Genomic DNA, 13,713 nt, shown 5'->3' with positions numbered 1-13,713 from the left:
GTTTCAAACATGGTGCAGTGCACTGCTTCGTACAGTGTGGCTCTTTACCTTCCTTCCTTCTGCTCTATGCTCAGAGAGCTGTTTCAAACATGGTGCAGTGCACTGCTTCGTACAGTGTGGCTCTTTACCTTCCTTCCTTCTGCTCTATGCTCAGAGAGCTGTTTCAAACATGGTGCAGTGCACTGCTTCGTATAGCGTGGCTCGTTTCTGGTTCATCTGGAGGTCTTTTAAAGGTGTTCAATATGGGAAATGGTCAAGAATGAATGGTGTAGTTTCTAGTTTATAATACTAATCTGGGTGCATTGTTGGTAATGCTGTATAAAACATCATTTGTATAAAAATGTTTTTATGGACAACATATATGCCATTTGTTTCCCTTTTAAAAGTGTTGCTGGTGCAGTGGGTTATTGTTCTATATTGATATTTGGTTTAAGTGACAGCTAAGTCTTGTGTATTCATTGGACTGTAATTCTCCATCACCTTTCTGGAGTTTATAGCTGTACATACCAAGAATGCAAAAACATGAAATGTCATTGCAAGCACTGGGCAGAACGGCAGCTGAATATCTGTAGGTGTCTATATTAAGTTTACATATATATTGCATCAAACATAATAGGCTGCTTGCATAGGGCAATATGCCTGTCACAATTATAACTAATCCTAAAATAAATTTAACACAGCAGGGTAGGTAAGAAGTATTTAAATTGAACAGCAGTAATGCAATAACCATGATGTCGGGCCAGTAAGACACATCCTACCATGTATTGTAGCATGCATTTGACCATCAATATTTCGATTTAACGTGTTTTTATTCTTCAACAATCCTGTTCATGCGTGTCTGACCAACCAGTGAACTGAGCACAGACAGACCTCTGGACTAGACCGTTCTTGAAAAGACAAACTGAAGAGACAGAAACAATAGCATGCAAGCGTGTGTGTATAATCAGTGAAAAAGATTATGCCCAACCACCAGGATCAAGCATGTTAGTACCTGTATCTCAATGTATCAGATGCATCAAGCATGAGGTTAGCCCTCGGATCGGTTGGATTTGTGTTATTTACATTCTCTGGTAAGTACAGTTGGTAAAACTATAAGGAAAGCCTTCCTCAATGTTATGTGCCTCTTTGGAACACTGTTGTGTTTCGTGTGTCAAATATATTGTAAGCATCTTTCCAGTGGCTCATGCATTAGCCAATAACATTTGACAGAGTAAAAAGTGAATTCACTGGAGTGCTATGAGACTGACCGGCTCTTGTGACAGGGCGCTATGCTGAGCTGCAGCTGGAGTTTACAGAGGCAGTGCGGACCAGCGTGGAGCAGAAGGACCTGATCAGCAAGCTGGAGCACGACCTGAGCACCATCCAGGCCATGACATCACTGCAGAGGCCCGACGCAGAGGTGGGTACCAGCCCGGCTCATTCAGAACCTACCCAGCGGGCACTCTGCCTGGTACTGGTGCTCAATAAGTGGAGGCACTGCACAGGTCAATAAGGAGAGTGTTAAAGGAGTTCTAGCATATCAGATATTTCCCCTTCCTTCACTCTCACCTCTGCAGTTTTATGCTGTGTTTCCTAAGTCTTTTCAGCTTAGCCGTGTCTTCAGAAACATTTTCCCCAGCGCCTGTATGTACGTACATGCAGTACTTGCATACTGTATGTTACATTTCAAGGGAACCGCATATCCAGTTGAGATGAAACTTTGTAAGGAGACTGGTATGAGTCTGCACAGAGTTGCCTGCTCATAGGTTTGTCACACTTCCATGTTTGTGTAATGTATGTAGGCTGTTTCTGCTGATACGGCTGGCTGTAATGCTGATGGGAGATGTGTGGGGTGTGGTACTGATAGTATCTGAAAGGCTTTACTTGATTACAGGGGGCGGATGTCAGCCATATGGAAAGAATCCCTGAGCCGATAAAGGAGGCGACTGCTCTCTTCTCTGGTAAACCAGATTGAAATGCTCATTCTCTTCATTTATCTTTAATCTGTCTTAAAAATTTCTCATGAAACTAATGAAACATCATTATCATGAACCTGCTGAGCTGCTAGTTACTAGTTTTGTGACATTTCTTTAATTGCATTAAAACATTACAAACTAAAGACACTGATTAATGAGCCTGATTGTTTTTGGTTTATATGTTGAGGCGTAGTGCGCAGAATGTATTAGTTTTGAGAGAGAAAAAACTGTCACGTTATAAGAGAGACCAGTTCAGTAGCAGGCAGGAGTGTTTGTATGCTTGTTCCGAGCAGTTTCCTGCTAGTTTCATACCATTGCAAATGATTTATTTTGTTTTCTGAACCAGTGTCTTTGCACTTGCTTCAGAACAGGGCTGTTTGAGATAAACCTTAATGAATATGACCCAGTGTTTTAACCCGAGGACAGCCCTGGTTATCTTTTGTGAATACGTGACCCACCACCCCCTTGTGTGCTCCTACCCTGCCCAGGTCTCAGTGCCTCCCCCCAGGCCGAGCTCCCTCAAGGACAGATGGACTCCCTGCTCTCCATCATCTCCAGCCAGAGGGAGCGTTTACGAGCACGCAACCAGGAACTTGAGGCGGTATGGGGCTCAGAGACAGACACACACAGAGAGAAACACACACAGCGAAACACACACACACACCTCCAGGGGAACATGGATCACCACAATAATGAAAGTTGGGATTGAAGTAAATAATCCTGCATTGAAAGTTTTCTCTTAAAACTATTTTACCAATTCCAGCGAGTTGTGTATATATAATAATAATAGTAATGTATTACAGGGACATGAGGTATGTTTTGTTTCCCCCCCCCACACACTCACCCATACTACATTGTCACAATATTGTCACATTGACAATAATAATAATAACAACAAACTCATCTCAAAATATATTGTTAGGCCATTTCAATGTCTTCACTTCTGGAAATGCCTTTGACACAATCCAACCCATATATAGATATCATAAATAACATCATTCCTTTATATATATAAATTAATGTTACATAATACAAATAATCTATAAAACTCACTCTCGGATCTCATTGTCCCTTCCCCTGGAAAGCTGTGTCATGTATTCTATGTCCTTCACTCTTTCCCCTCTCTCCAGGAGAGCCGCTCTGTGCAGCACACCATGCAGGCCCTGCAAAGTGAGCTGGACAGCCTGCGAGCCGACAACATCAAACTGTACGAGAAGATCAAGTTCCTGCAGAGCTACCCAGGCAGGGTAGGAACCCTCACACTCACTCTCACACACATTATTTTACATCATAAAAAAGTTACGATTCCCAAGGCCAGTTGACACACGTCCTTGTAGTTTAGAATATTCATAATATATCCTGATAGTTTGCTTTAATGCAACAGTCATTAGATCATCGTAATGTTTATATGAAGTCGTGAAAACTACTTCCAAGTCCGGGATTTGAACGCTCTTAAAAGCATATTAAAGATAACTCTGTTAAAACACTGCATGGCACCGTCCCATAATCATACCCAACAGACATCTAGCAATGCATTCCGGCCTCGGCACTATGATGTTAAGAAGGTGGACATTCATTTATTATTGATCAGCTGCCTTATGGAAAAAAGTGCTGTTTCTTTTTTTCTTTCAAGGTTATGAAATCCCATGTACTTTGTATATACAGCCCTAGATAAATTATAATGGTAAATTATTGATTTACAATTCTGCTGGGGATTTGGAGATGTCTGTGCATAAGGAGGATGCATTATCCAGTAAAGCGGATTTGTATGAATGCTTTCAGACTGTTGTGTCTTTCTACAGTATCTGGCCATCCATAACAGTGTGCCATTTGCAATGAGATTCAAACCTGCGATCTCCAGGCTATAGGGCGCATCCTGCACTCCACGCGGAGCGCCTTTACTGGATGCACCACTCAGGAGCCTAAGCTGGCCACTGTTTAATTCATAAAAACAGACAAGTACCATGGACTGATATGCCCAATTATGAACCCTGTTATCCATTCATAATGGATTGTTTGCTATTCAGAAACACATTTTAATTTGGGTTGTAATTTGATTATCCCAATTAGTTCAGGTAATAGAGGTTTTACCGTAGGGTTGTGCTGATTTTCAGAGTAATTGCCTTTTAAGAAGTATTTATTGGAAGGTATTAAATAAATCAAAACCCACCTATGTATGAATGTGTTGATTTCACAACAAGAAAAGGGCCCTTCCCTCACCTTTACAATTGAGTACCAATCAATGGCAATTAACTTCCGCGTTGAGTGTATTAAAAGCTGATTGGAACTGAATTATCCTCTTATCCTTAAACTCGAGCTGCCGCTGTGGAAGCTGGGATATGTAGTTCTTTGTCGACTTTAATCAGAGATAACACCTCGCCAGGGACTACAATCCCACAATTCACTCCAGAGATAACACAATTCTAAGGAAACGGAAGGAAAATAAAATATGTATATATATGTATATATAGTTGGTATCAAAAAGATAAAAGAAAGGTAAGTAAAATAATGGCTTATAAAATATAAATTAGTTTTGGTTCTAATTATGACAGGTTCTATATTAAATGACACTGTCAGATTTGTACTGATTGATACTCACTAATTGTGTAAACAAGTGAAACCGAGGGGGCGCATTGTTTTGTGTTGAGTAATTAACATGGTGTATTTAATTTAATTAATGCCTAACAATTTCAAATGTCTTAAAGGTAATTACTTGGAAAATACGAGTATCAGCGCACCCTTATTTTACGTTGATTTAATGAGCGTGTTATGATGCAGCGTTTCCCTCTGGCTCCCCCTGCAGGCAGGCAGCAGTGATGACACAGTGATGCGCTACTCCTCCCAGTATGAGGAGAGGCTGGACCCCTTCGCCTCCTTCAGCAAGAGGGTAACCCTGACTCAGCAGCTTTTAAAATTCAAATTCCTTTTACACTATAACAAAGAAAACATGTTTTTATTGTATTTTTTTTTTCCCAAAGGAGCGCCAGCGGCGCTATCTGAGTCTCAGCCCATGGGATAAAGCTACCCTGAGCATGGTGAGTTTGTTAGGGTTCGATTTTATATGAAACTGAAAAATAGGAGTTTGATTTCTTTTTATGTGTGATGTTTTATTGAAGTTCCATTGTTAAGTACATGTTGAAGTAAGCAATACCATATGAGAGTAAACAGCAGTGCTGGTGTTGTGCTGTGTGTTGCAGGGCAGAGTCATTCTCTCCAACAAGGTGGCTCGGACCATTGCTTTCTTCTACACCATCCTGCTGCACTGTCTGGTCTTCCTGGTAAGTGATCCCTCTGACAGACTCAGCCAGGGAGCTTGGCAACACACTGAGGGTTGAACTAAATGAGACGATGGACTTGGCAGGGATGGAGGTGGTCTTCAGTGCTGCTGATGGCTACCTGGATTACAGCCATGAACATTGGGCATTACAAACTGGGTATTACACCCTATAAGTGAATAAAGCATGCTAGAAACGATTTGTTCTATACAGCTTCATTCACAACTCAAGGGTAGAGTCCTCTTAATGGGATCATTAAGAGAAACTCAACGTTGGAGTTTGTCGTTTCATGTGTAACGTTTCTGTTAGTGCAGTATTTCTGAATTGAGCACTGTTGAGTGTTTTCTAGGTGTGGATGACAGTTTCCAGGAGTCCAGTATTGAGACTGGGACTGCTGGATTTTAGTGGCACGAAATAAAAATAAGAAGTTAGAACTGTGCTGTAATTATTACTGATCTTCCCCAAAGAGCCATTGCCTGAAGCAGCTGCCTGTGTGTCCTGATCTGTTTCTGTGCTCCTAGGTGCTGTACAAAACTGCCTGGAGTGAGAGCATTGGACGAGACTGCACTGCATTCTGTGCTAAGAAGTGAGGACTCACTATATATATCTATATCTATTTATCTATATATCTATCTATATATATATCTATCTATATATCTATATATATGTATGTTCCACTGCTTTTCTTCTGACGCATCAGCGTTTTGTTTTAACTATCCCATTGATTGGTCAGTCTTGAGACAGTATGGGCTGGTACGCAGCAGTCACAGTTAATAAACTTGGGAATATGTTGTTGAAATGGAAATCTTTATATAGATGTGTGGGTTTGTGTTATAAAACAGTTTTCTTTCCTCGTTTGCTAGGTTTTCGGACCATGTGCACCGTTTCCATGAGAACGGGGAGAATGGCGAGATGTGGCAGTGATGCAGCAGAGGATTGTGGGGCCGGGCCCCCCGCCCCGCTCTGCACCACTAGGGGGCACTGCATGGCTATCAGCTTTTTCAGTAGAGCGCAGATCTATATACTTTATTCTTACCTGCAATCCCCTCCATTCTGTCAGAGTGTTGTCTTTTTCAAGTCTTGTTGTGACAGCGCTGTATCGATCAGATGTGTAACATGTTGTCCTTTAGCACCTTAAAAGATAAAGGATAAGCTTGGGAGTAAGTATGGGCCGTAGAAAGAGTTTCTGATCATTATGGCCCTTAAAACGTTACTCGGATTTGATTTAAATGACATCTAGTGGCATTTCTTTAATGTTTGATTTTGGTTTTGTGGTTTATTAATCATGTCTGGTACCGTAGCTTTAACGAAGTAGTGCCATTGTTTTCTTTGAAGTAACAGATGATTTACTATTTACATTGATATATAACGGGGGTTGGTCTCTTTTCCTTTACTTTACGTAAGACCAGGATGATGGACACTTCTCTTTTAATTCCAGTAACTGCAGTCAGTCTTGGATTAGATTATAAAATGCATGTGAAAACATAATCCAGTAACTGATAAAGACACCTTATCAGCAATGTTTACCTGGGCTAGTTAAGCAAGGGAAAAGAGTGGGAAGACTTACACACACACACGCGCACACACACACACAGACTAGTCACCAGATTCCAGATGCCAGATGCTAATGGAAACGAACTGGTAAGCCAACAGTGTCTGATGAAGTACACAGAAACATCCAGGAATCATATTGTAGTGTGATGTGAAGCATGACTGTGGGGCACTGCAGCTTTAATGTGGAGCGGGACACAAGGAGCTAGTTTATTGTGTGTCATTTCTTGTAATGTCGAGGGACCATTTAAACATGTGCCTGTCTGGGACACCCTATCTTTACAATGCTGTAGCTTCCGCTGATAGAAATATGAAACGCCTGCTTGATTGCTGATAACGCAGCATCACAGCGATGGACTCACGCAGCTGTTGGAGGCTGTAGTCAAGGAGATGGCAGTCCATGGCAACATGACATCACTGCCGATTTGAGCCCTTTTCCGTTTATAACCCTGTTTAATCATTTGAGTTCCAAAATTGATAAACACACAACCTGCCCTTGATTGCTAATACGGATACATTTCTCCACGACGAGGCGTGTGTGTGATTGCAAATTACGTTAAACATATTATATTGAAGTTAGCTTTGTAGTTTCTCTGATTCTATTGTAATCTAGTGTAGATTTGAAGACGGGTCAGATTGAACAGGTGAACAGTCTTGTATCTTGGTAAACCCGCTGCGGTTTTAGGTCTTGGTTTGGTTGGGGCCAGCCAAAGAAGGAAGAGTTTTGACCCTTGTCTCTGTAATATTTCCTTTTTATCTCAAATCCAAATGCTTTAACTTTGACATTATTGATTCTGGTAGATGCACAATATAAATAAAATATCTCAGCATTCATTCTGCGTCCTTGATTCATTCTGTTGCCTTTGTGCCTCCCAAAACATACAGACCCACGCCAAGTAAGCATATCCTGCTTTTAATTCAGAGGGACTCAGCAGAGTTTTGTCAAGAGTTCACCAATAACCTGGCAAAAAAAGTATTGATAGCAAATATGCAGTGATTTACAAGTGTTCATTAATAAAATGATTTTAAATATACAGTCTACTATACTGTGCATGTGCCTGGCATTGTAATACAAGAGAAGTAATCATACCCATTGCAGTGCTCTGTTTGCTGTATTGTGCTCCCATACTTTATGTTGGGACATTTCAATACTTAGCAGCACCTTCATGTAAACCTTCTTATGGTGATATTAAGTGGGTTAGAAGCATGACAGATATATGTGAGTAAAATTAACCAGATTGCGACTCCTTAAATCCTCTTCCAGAGCAGATGCAATGGAATACACGACTAACTCTCTTGCCTTCGCACCCCACTCCTCCCACAATGCATAGCTTCAGGGAGCGTTTCACTGCTTGAACCTTCGCTCAGAATCCTGCATTCCAAATGTAACAGCTCCCTGGACAGACCAAGCGCTTCTAAAGGGATGCTGAATAATTCAGCCCTTTTCAACATTGAGTCCCGTTGTTTGTATAGCAGTTCATTAGTGAAGAGCAAGTCTGACGGTTTAGACCCTAATTACCAGGCTAACGAGACGCAGAGGCGCGTGTTTGTTTGATTTGTGTTTTTGTTACCTTATTAAATATTGTAAATCAAATGAATAACTCAGGGTGTTTTTCTTTCCTTTGTGTCACCCTGGGTTCAAATCCAGCCTTCTCAATTAATGTGCTTCACTAGCAATATACAGTATATATTTTCTCGGTTAAGTGACCTGGACTAAACCAGGTCTCTTAATCCTTCTAACATGTAACGGTGTGATAAATATAAATTGAATCATTATGGAAGTGTGTGAGATTGATTGATTGATTGTTCATTAAAATCTATTGCTTGTATTTGGAGATGGGAAAACTATTCAGGGATACTGAATATAATTAAAGTGCAAGAGATCTAGAGTAGAGAAAAAATAGACACACATCCATTCCTATATGAACAACTCCCAGTCATTCTGCATTTATTCATCAGCTCTGTCACTTGGTGCTTGGAGGGTAGTGGCTGTACACAGCATTCTGTATGGTTGATCATGTATTTATAAACCACACAGAAGATGACATTGATCAATGGTCGTATTAAAATAAGACAGCATCTGGATGCGTTCACAATCTAGCAATTTTTTACATCAACTAGCAAAGCCTGGCTTAGCATCGGAATGAGTCAAACCCATCCATCAGCCTTGGAGGGGGCCCAGCCAACCCCAGCCCCCCCATCAGGGTGTAGCGAGGCAGGGAAGAGAAGAGGACACTCCCCCTTTAACCAGCAGCAGAGTGATGGATTACTCTCCTCCATTATCATCCAGGGGCGAAAAAAAGTTCACTGACAGTGGCCGCTTATCCAGACGTGAGTAAACTGGATTTCACAGTCCAGAGGAGGGGCTTGTCAGCACTCACTCTCTCTTTATCTGTCTCTTGCTCTCACACACTCTCTCTTTTACAGTACAAGCCTTTTGCTTTTGCATTCTCTACACAGTCCCCAGGTATTGACGTCACTTCACAGCCATTAAACAAGGTCAGGGGTTCTTAACTCTGTGCCAGTTCCCCAGGTTTTTTATACATGCAAGCAGGGACTCTTTTTAGAAGCATCTTCGTATTTTGTTTGACTGGCTTTGGATTTTCAGTGTTATGGAATCATCTTTTGATTATTGTTGTCATCCCAGTAAAAAATGAACTGCTGCATTGTGTCCCCACATATTTCAGAAACCTGTAAAGATACATATATAATATTTATACCACCAGCGTGGGATACATTTTTGTTATTGCACTGAAGTGGGATAACATGCTTACCCAGGACTAGTTTCAAGTGTGTCTTTGCTTACATTCCAATCCAGTGGCGTGCTGCTGAAATTCTAATCCAATGGTTACTGCAGACTCAGAACAGTACGTTGTCACTGTCCACCTGACATTTATAGACTGCTGTCTTTTGAGCACTGGGTTGAAAACAAACCTGCCCTTTCTTAAATAAACAGTAGTTTTGTTCTTAAAACTAGCTAAACTTTTGTTGACAAAAACCAAACTTCATTCTGTGAGGAGAATTACTCTGAACTAGAATTCTCAACTACACTTCTACGGTTGCCAAGCAACAGTTTTTGGATGGAGGGTCACATGTAGGGCAGGAGCCAATCCATGAAGCTCACTCGAGAGGAAATGCTTGACATCTTTTTTTTTTCTTTTTCATCCCTTCTGCAGAAAAAGCAGCTGATAAACATGGAAGGTAAGAGCTGTCTGTGTGTTTTATTGAAGACATGCATTCAGAGTGAGGTGGAAGGGTGTCTCTTGGGTACTAAATATTGTGTGATAATAACAGGAAGGCCCCTGTAAAAAAAAATACTGCATTACTTCAGCAATGTTACCTGAATTACCTGAATGGTTTGGTTTGGTTTGGTTTGGTTTGGTTTGGTAGCTTTCATTTTTGGTAACCAGTAGGGTTGCCGCCTGTCCCAGTTTTCCCTGGATAGTTTTGAGGATGCTGTCCCGGGAAATCCATATGTGTTGCCAGGACACTAAATGCCAGTACAGTAAACTGAGCACAAGTTAGATACATCAGGACACAACATTACTGCCATAGACACACAATATGAATTGGCTGTCAATCCTATAGTAGAAATATTATCAATGTTTCCTATTGGATGAATTATACAGGATATCTAAAGAGAGTTTAAACTTTTAACAGCCCCTCCTTCTATTCGGAGGTTTATTTTTTTTTTTTTTTCCTCAGAGGTGGCAGCCTAGTAACCAGTAGTTAAATTTCTTTCAGTGAAAGCTTTGTTTTTGAAAGGGAACTCTTAGTTCAGTGCTTGTTTGTTTTTACTTTATTTTTGATCACAGATTTTTATAAATTAAGCTGCTACTTCCCAGTTCTCCCACTACTGTAGGCAACACGATGATAACTACTGGACCAGTAGAGTGGGATTGACCTACAGCACCGGGAGTGATTAGGTCCTGGGAAGCAGACTTTTAATCAACTGCCATGCATTTTTATATATATATATATATATATATATATATATATATATATATATATATATATATATATATATATATATATATATATTCCAAATGAAAGTACAGTGCTCACTCATATTGAAACAAATTAATAAGGATTGTGTATGACAATTCACTGTCGACATGGCCTAATGATTTACAGAGTTTGTGGCTTTTACAAGCGTGTAATAGCGAGGGACCACTTTCTATAAAGCATTCAGAAAATCAATGACGCTGTCGCTGAAAAAAGAAAGAGACGAGTGGCTACCCACTCCAGTGTCAAGTAGCCTGCAGGTGCTGTGTGGCTCTGTGGCTCGTTCATTACAAGCCAGGCCTCAGTGTTGGTAACAGCTTCCCCCAAGAGATTCTAATGGACTGCCATCCACAAGAAACCCAATACACCCCAGGAAACCCAACCTGGACACATCATCTGAGCAACACCCCACCCGATCAGTAGCTGTGTCCCAGAGGAGTCTGTCCTGGACCGGGCAGGGAGGGAGCAGGACCAACCAAGGGGAGTCTGTCCTGGACCGGGCAGAGAGGGAACAAAACCAACCAAGAGGAGTCTGTCCTGGACCGGGCAGAGAGGGAACAAAACCAACCAAGAGGAGTCTCTCCTGGACCGGGCAGAGAGGGAACAAAACCAACCAAGAGGAGTCTGTCCTGGACCGGGCAGAGAGGGAACAAGACCAACCAGAGGAGTCTGTCCTGGACCGGGCAGGGAGGGAGCAGGACCAACCAAGAGGAGTCTGTCCTGGACCGGGCAGAGAGGGAACAGGACCAACCAAGAAGAGTCTGACCTGGACCGGGCAGAGAGGGAACAAAACCAACCAAGAGGAGTCTGTCCTGGACCGGGCAGGGAGGGAGCAGGACCAACCAAGAGGAGTCTCTCCTGGACCGGGCAGAGAGGAAACAAAACCAACCAAGAGGAGTCTGTCCTGGACTGGGTAGAGAGGGAACAAAACCAACCAAGAGCAGTCTGTCCTGGACCGGGCAGAGAGGGAGCAGGACCAACCAAGAGGAGTCTGTCCTGGACCGGGCAGGGAGGGAGCAGGACCAACCAAGAGGAGTCTGTCCTGGACCGGGCAGAGAGGGAACAAAACCAACCAAGAGGAGTCTGTCCTGGACCGGGCAGGGAGGGAGCAGGACCAACCAAGAGGAGTCTGTCCTGGACCGGGCAGGGAGGGAGCAGGACCAACCAAGAGGAGTCTGTCCTGGACCGGGCAGAGAGGGAGCAGGACCAACCAAGAGGAGTCTGTCCTGGACCGGGCAGAGACGGAACAAAACCAACCAAGAGGAGTCTGTCCTGGACCGGGCAGAGAGGGAACAAAACCAACCAAGAGCAGTCTGTCCTGGACCGGGCAGGGAGGGAACAGGACCAACCAAGAGGAGTCTGTCCTGGACCGGGCAGAGAGGGAACAAAACCAACCAAGAGCAGTCTGTCCTGGACCGGGCAGAGAGGGAACAAAACCAACCAAGAGCAGTCTGTCCTGGACCGGGCAGGGAGGGAACAGGACCAACCAAGAGGAGTCTGTCCTGGACCGGGCAGGGAGGGAGCAGGACCAACCAAGTCTACAAGCAGCCAGTACCCTTCTTCACCATGTACTGGATGAAAGAGGGCGTGGTGGATCAGTGTTTCTTTATGAATGAAATTCTATTCAACAGTACATGGTTCAGTAAGTGATACTTTAACCACACATGTAGGGACGGCCCCTAACAACACATTAGTTTGTTTTGTCTCGACATTATAGTAATTAGCGATAACTATGAGCACGCAATCATCTACAGCAGTATTAAAAAGCAACTTTGGCAATCAATGAGAAGTCCTTGTCAGTGTCTTTAATCATGCTGGACAAATAGTTGAATATTGGAACAAACCGTGCTTGGAATTTATTCAAAAATAACCAGGTTCCTATTCGTACTGTACTGTAACAGAATTTACAAATGATGTAACTTAAAAAAGGATGGTGAGTAAGTAGATTCAAGAAACTGCACAGAGTCCTTTTCTTCAGTCAGTTGTTAGGTTTATTGAAATATGCAGGGAGTCTGGTCCCAGGTACAGGACACAGAATACTCGTTCTTACAATTGTTGCATGACATTAAATACCCTTCTGCATAGGTGTCTCTCTCCTCCTCTTTCTCTGACACTTAACCAATAGAAAAGGTACAACTCATTATCCTATTACCATATATTTCATTTAGTGTGAGTGTGTGTGTGTGTGTGTGTGTGTGTGTGTGTGTGTGTGTGTGATCTAGTGTGAAGATCTCTGAACTCAGTGCTTTCTTCAGACCCTGGTGTCACAAAGGTCCATACATCTGGTTTTTGTCATCTTCCTTGTTCCTATCTCTCCGATTTGCCTAAGACCCTTTGATCCCAGTATTATCTCTTTTTGGATCTCTCTGAAGTCTTAGAGCCTGGCTCTTCGGTCCCCTTGAAAACTAGCTTTATGACCCCGTCATAAACCAGCTGTATTTTCTAAGCAAAAACCTGTTAACTAGTTTTATACCCCAGTGGACTCCCGAAGGGCAAACTTCTTTCATGTCAGGGCTGGAGATCAAAGGACTTGTTTGTACAGCCGTGTGCTGCTGGCCAGCCATTTGCTTTGACACAAAATAATCTTAACTTCTCTACCATATTGCAGCCTTCATCTATCACAGCAGTGCTTGCATTTTTGGAACTAACAGTTTTTTCTATCCAATGTTAAATCACTTTTCAGAAAAATAACATGAATACAGCCGTCATTCCTCATGCGTAGCAAACTGCTATTCAATACTTGTTCCATGTTTTCTAACAACAAACGACTGCATCAGAAAAATATCAGGCAAAGGAAATCAGTGCATAAATAACACCTGAAATAAACAGGAGAGTGTTTCTTTGCTTTCTTTAACAGGTAATATAACGTGGAACCGCTGTGTTGATTTTACTCAACCCTAATTATACTTTTCCAGTTAATTTAAAAT

General features: G+C 42.2%; 1 protein-coding gene across 1 annotated transcript in view; it reads left to right on the top strand.

The window, feature by feature from the left end:
• Window positions 1-7,615, top strand: part of LOC117429602 (protein CASP-like) — a 163,267-nt gene extending 155,652 nt beyond the window's left edge. The window contains exons 15-23 of the mRNA XM_058998296.1: window positions 1,263-1,399; window positions 1,874-1,940; window positions 2,444-2,556; window positions 3,086-3,202; window positions 4,759-4,842; window positions 4,934-4,990; window positions 5,153-5,233; window positions 5,752-5,816; window positions 6,094-7,615. Of these exons, the coding sequence (XP_058854279.1) occupies window positions 1,263-1,399; window positions 1,874-1,940; window positions 2,444-2,556; window positions 3,086-3,202; window positions 4,759-4,842; window positions 4,934-4,990; window positions 5,153-5,233; window positions 5,752-5,816; window positions 6,094-6,154 (782 nt within the window). The 3' untranslated portion in view covers window positions 6,155-7,615. The remainder of the gene's footprint in view (window positions 1-1,262; window positions 1,400-1,873; window positions 1,941-2,443; window positions 2,557-3,085; window positions 3,203-4,758; window positions 4,843-4,933; window positions 4,991-5,152; window positions 5,234-5,751; window positions 5,817-6,093) is intronic.
• Window positions 7,616-13,713: the final 6,098 nt, after the last annotated feature.

This window comes from Acipenser ruthenus, chromosome 24, assembly GCF_902713425.1.
Source record: "Acipenser ruthenus chromosome 24, fAciRut3.2 maternal haplotype, whole genome shotgun sequence".
In the NCBI taxonomy this organism is placed as follows: Eukaryota; Metazoa; Chordata; class Actinopteri; order Acipenseriformes; family Acipenseridae; genus Acipenser; species Acipenser ruthenus.
The sequence above is the reverse complement of the archived record's forward strand: the minus strand, read 5'-3'. Positions and strand labels throughout refer to the sequence as shown.